This window comes from Solanum dulcamara, chromosome 5, assembly GCF_947179165.1.
Source record: "Solanum dulcamara chromosome 5, daSolDulc1.2, whole genome shotgun sequence".
In the NCBI taxonomy this organism is placed as follows: Eukaryota; Viridiplantae; Streptophyta; class Magnoliopsida; order Solanales; family Solanaceae; genus Solanum; species Solanum dulcamara.
In genome coordinates this window covers 7,011,845-7,017,543 of record NC_077241.1, presented here as the reverse complement: position 1 = coordinate 7,017,543, position 5,699 = coordinate 7,011,845, and the positions used below count along the sequence as shown (strand labels likewise).

The window sequence follows — 5,699 nt, the reverse complement described above, 5'->3', positions numbered from 1 at the left end:
GACTGGTCCGAAAGGACCAGGAAAGATCAGTTGTTCGTTGTTCTTCAAGAAGTGAGGGAGCACAAGAGAGTAGTGACATTGTACTGTACCCCTCGATTGTACACTTTTCCTACCTAAAATATCATCATCATTTAGGTAGGAAAAATGACCAATTTATATATTGACGTGTGTATTGATAAATAGTTGATGATAATTCAGAAAGGAAAAACTCACACCTGATAGTTCACATATGATACCCATGACGAAAACGAGATACTTTTAATTGTTATTTTATCCTTTTAACTATAAATAATTTATATGTGCAAATTGACTTGAGAGAAGGATAAAAAGAGATGTTCTTTATTGTAATTTTATGAAAACTACATGTTGAATATTGGATATAAAAGCAACAATAGTTGGAAATGAAGCCAAAGTTGTTGGCCCAAATAAATAGAATTAATGTAAGAAACAGAAAATGTCAGTGAATCTATGTGAAGCATCCTCTGGCAAACAAATACAGACAAGCATAGTTCCATCAGAATCATCATCTCCACCTCCTTGTGGCAAAAAAAGACAAACTTGTGGTGTTGGTGTGAGATCAATTGGACCTGCATATATAGGCTTTCCCCAACCAAAATCAGCAGATTTATGCATTGAAAATCTAGTCCATTGGCTGATAGTAAGCTTGCCACCAAATTCTAGCTTTCTAGGCCTATTAACTTGGATATAATTAATTGTAGATCTCAAATATGCCTCGGAAACCGAAAGCCTTGCATTTCGTACCAAACATATGGTATTAGAGATAGGTTCATTAACGATGCCCGAGACATTGCTAGTAGCACATGCCACACCTACTGCATTACCATAGAAGCCTGATTTGAGTGGTGGATTTGTAAGTCTAGATCTACAATTTACTGAAAATGTTAGCCTTAGCTCGTAATCGAGAGGGCTAACATCTAGTGCCTTGACCCATGATCTCCATACATGAGCTGCCATTGCATCAAAGGTAGTACATGAGAAATTAGGACCAACTAAGGTCTTCAAATGAGCTTGGAACTCTCGGGTAACACGATAACATTTTTGAACAGGCTTGACTAAATTAAGTCTCCTCGTGACGCTAGATGCATCGTCTATTCTTTTGAATTCAATGTGTGGGTATTGGATCAATGGTGGATCATGAGGGATAAGTGTCTCTCGATCCCAACATGGTTTTGGATTGATTGTCAATTTGTTCAATCTCGCGGTGGAAGCCCAAGCACTTAGGAATTGCATTGCTCCAACCCCGTCACAAAGACAATGACAAATCCTTAAGCCAAGGCTAAATCCACCACAGCTAAAACGTGTTACTTGTGCTATTAGCAATGGCATATCGATCACTTTATATTGTTCTTCATTTGGAAATGTGTAAACCAAGTTTTTCCATGCAGGATTCGGGACAGTTAAATCACCAAGATTGACTATCGTCATCTCTGAACATGCCTCAACTAGAAGCACACCTTGGTTAGGCCCAAAAAATACTTCTAACTTCCCATCTTTTGTTTCTCGTAGCCTACCCGAAAAAGGATAATATGGAACCAATACATTTGCAAGAGCTTCTTTTAACACATTGATGATCATCACATTTGATTTCCCATTGGATCGATAGAAATACATGGTTGGAGTAAAAACGCGAGATCCAATCATATCATCTAGATTTGAGAGGTAAAGGGTATCACCATAGGATGGAGGGATGGGACTTGATGGTAATATTGGAGAAATTGAATTGATGATTAGAGGTATTTCAAGTTGAGGAAATTGGAGTTCTTCTACTATGGGAGCCATGATGAGATTACCTTTTGCCACTTTAATTTCATCTCATCTTTGGTTGGATTGGAGACACTAAAATATCCCAAAATTATTGCCAAGAAAACTTACAAAGTTAAAAGATTATGAAGAGTTAGTAGGTAAGGAGAAAGTAGAAAGTAAAACTATTCAAACTTAAATTTGGACTCTCAATTTTAAGACACCATCTTTGGTTTCTTTTTACCTTTTATTTGTGTTCAATCTTCATGATTTGGTATAATGATTCTTTACTTTATTCATGATTCAATATAGAAACTTCATATTAGTTATTGTTACCTCATTTCATCCACATGACCAGAGAGCCATCTTGTTGGATGGTTGTTACCTATTATATTGTATTTTATCACTAAATTCATTGTTATGTAATTATAAAAAAAAGTTCTCATTATGTAATGATTGATTTGGTGCGGTCGCATCGTTATTTTTTAAAAAAATCATTTTAAAAGTATTTAATAATCATTTAACACAAAGCAAAAAAGATAAGGCTTGAAAAATTCTTAAAGTCCGTTGATTTTCTATTAAACTTTTTTTTATAAAAAAGGACGGATTGAGTCAGTATTCCCTCAATTTTTTGCACCAACTCTATCCGTCGATTTTTGTATTATTTTTATAGTGTCATATCTGCCGTTCAATCAACTAAAAGAAGTATTTTTAGATTTTATCATATAAAAAATATATTGTATTCGACTATTTATATAATTGTAATATTGTCAAATGTTAAGTAACCATAAAATATTAACAAGAGTAATTAAGTAGTAAAATGGGTAATAATATTATTTATGCATTAAATTAATTAAAGATGTACAAAATTATAAATTTATTTTAATAAATAATAAATTATTGAATTGACACATTGATAACTTAATTAAGATTAATAAATGAGTTCGAGTTTTGAAATAGTCATTACATGAATAAAGTGAGTCAACCAAACTTAACCGAGATCAAGCTTTGACCAAATGTATTGTTTTCAAATCCAAAGTAGCTCGGATGTTGGAGAAGATATGCCGAATTACAGAGGATCGTAGCCAAGGCCAGTTATTCAAAATTAGCATCGAGAATTTTGGTAATAAAGGCATGCTCAACTACATTGCTTCGAGGTACTGATCACTCTTTGAATGTAATTGTCTTCTTAGATTTAGGCTATTAATGTACTCAATTGCTTGTCCTTTAACATAAAGTTGAAACCTTTTGTTGAAAGGAATGGTGGGATTTGCATTCCGAATGTCATTTTTCGATTCTCTGGAAAAGGAAATAGGATTTCATATTAAGCTCCAAATATATGCTATTGGGATGCATTTGAGCTGATGAACTAATCCAGATAGTATTATATGAGTGAAAGAAAATGGATTCTAAATTTGTAGTAAAAAGAATTTACATATTTAAAGCTAGGCTAAGCTAGTATAGGGAGAACCAATGGCGGGATTAGGAGCACCAAGGTTAAGGAATTTGATTTATGTTGGGGATTGCGACGTGACATAGTTTAGAGAGTTGGATGAGAAATGGTAGAGAACCTCTGGCATCAAAGAACCCTAGGTTATTGAATACTGGAATGAAATGGTTCAATTGGAGCAAAATGAAATATTTAGAAGTAGATAAAGTACTATGATGCATAAACTTTCATAGTAAAATATAATTACAATGTTTAAATTCACAAATAGTGTAAGTGCCAAACAAATTGTAATAGAGTGAGTGGTTTATGTTTCTCTACGACGTAAAATGGTTAGCATTTGGTAGAAATCCGATTATCCTTTTAATATTATTGGGGATTAGTTATCTGCTCGATTGTGCACACTGGAAGTACACTTCCAGAATGACCATTTAGGCATATAAAGACACCGGACATATGATGCATTATTGTATTTTCTGTTTATGCTCCTATGATAATATCTTTATACTGCTAATACTTATTGATCAAAAGGGCATGGTCTTCTTTGCACATTAATGCGCTAACTAATCAGAATTTTTCATAATATGTATCGTGTGTATTCTTCAGGGTGATACTGGTATGTGCTATGCCATGAATCCCGTTTATGTCCATGGGGATAGTAATGGTGTGTCTGCTCTTTTGTTTTGCTACTGTGAAAGAGAAACTAGAAATAATAATTTAGCAATTTTCTTTTTAGGAAGTCAAGTAGGAATGGCATAATGCTGGGATGAAGTGGCAACCTATAACTATGTTAAGAGTTCAGATGAAGTCATAGCATTTGCTTTTAAAATACCAAGAACTAGGGGAGGATCTACCTTATAGGTTAGGGGGACGCTTTGGCTAAAGTTTTGTATAGGTACCTTATAATTCACAAACCTGAAATGCACAATACCTAAATGATATGCGGGTGGATTGGTTAAGCGTTTAAGATATTTTAGTTGCTATCGTATCTGAGTTCAACTCCCCATGGGAACATTTTTTTCGGGAGTGTTGCCAGTTTCTGTTTTTCTTTTCTTTTTCTTGTGTTTTTTTTTTCTGTATTGAGTGCTCAAGGCCCTCAACTCTCGTTTTCTCGTTTTCTTCCTTTCTTTTCTTTTATTTGCTAAATATCTCTCCCTCTCCCCCCTCCTTTTAAAATTCTTTTACGTCAACCTTCATTTTGTTCTCAAATCTGGGCCCATGTTTTACTTCATTTGAGGTGTTATTGCTGTCCTTTTCCTTATGGTCTTCTTGGTATTGCTCATTTCTTTTTGTTTCCACCCCTGAAGTAGGAGTTCTCTTAAATTAATCAATTTGGTTTACTTTCTAACAGCTCAAGTCAGCTCAGGCATCTTCGATTTTTTAAGTGTTATAATCGGTTATCTGGGGGTTTGGCTGAAGCTGCCAAGAACTTCACATTTTTGGAGACATTTACTTCACCTCCATTACTAAAGATGATATAGAAATTGTTGGCTTCTCTTGCCCTTTGCTCAAGTTATTTATTTTGCATGCCGGTCCATTTGATAAAGTTAGATCTCCACCATCACAAGACAATGATAAAGCTCTAGCCATTGCCAGATGTATGCCTGAATTGCGCCACCTTGCCCTTATTGAAAATTACTTGACAAATGAAGGACTGCAAGCCCTTCTTGATGGCTGTCCACACCTTGAACCGATTGACCTGCGCTACTGCTGTTGTATTGATCTTGAAGGGGATTTAGGAAGAAGGTGTAGGCAACAGATTGTAGATGTAAAGCACCCTCGTGACTCCACTTGCGATTATGAATTTAATTGTAAAATTAGGCATTACTGGTCTTTTGAGGATTACTGCAGATCTAGGTTCTCCAACTACAATCCCTTCATCGTCGGGGACATTGATGAGTATGATTATTATTTTTGACTATGATGACTTCACTTATCCATGTAGCAGCGAGTATATATGTCGATGAAGCTGAGATCTTTTATTATTGTCATGTTCAAAATGACAAGAACCCAAATTATCAGTGGCATTACTTGGACCATGAAACTGTAAGATCCTCTCCAGCAGTGAGAGGAGCTAGGGTTGAAGAACGTGTATTTATTGAGAGTTGCTCGAATGGTAAACACCCCTCACTTCCAACTCGAAAGTTGTGAGTTCGAGTCACCAAGGAAGAAAAAGGACGAGAGCTCTTAGGGATGGGTAAAGGTACACAAATATTTTTCGTACCTAAAGTTGACCAAATCGATGCTATACTCCTTCACCCAAATACAATTGATTTTATCCTTGAGTATCCACTGATCTAGAATTAAACTCTTGCGAAAATGATCCTCATCTGCGAGGCAAAACATCCGTTTCAGATCCAACATTTCCAGGCCAGAGAGTCTCAAAATATGATGACTGAGATATAGTAAGAACCTTGTCATTTTCAAAGTCAAATGAAATTTTTTTATCAGGTTTGCCATCAAGACGTAGTCCAGCCAACCAATAAATACA

The 5,699-nt window shown here is 35.3% G+C and overlaps 1 protein-coding gene and 1 pseudogene across 1 annotated transcript; one reads left to right on the top strand and one right to left on the bottom strand.

Annotated features, from left to right (window-relative positions):
• Positions 1-311: 311 nt before the first annotated feature.
• LOC129890389 (fatty alcohol:caffeoyl-CoA acyltransferase) lies at positions 312-2,022 on the bottom strand. The gene has a single exon (XM_055965945.1). It carries the CDS (start codon positions 1,798-1,800, stop codon positions 436-438), a length of 1,365 nt encoding a protein of 454 aa, XP_055821920.1. The 5' UTR covers positions 1,801-2,022; the 3' UTR covers positions 312-435.
• Positions 2,023-2,213: 191 nt separating this feature from the next.
• Positions 2,214-5,150, top strand: LOC129890282 (putative F-box/LRR-repeat protein 23; annotated as a pseudogene).
• Positions 5,151-5,699: the final 549 nt, after the last annotated feature.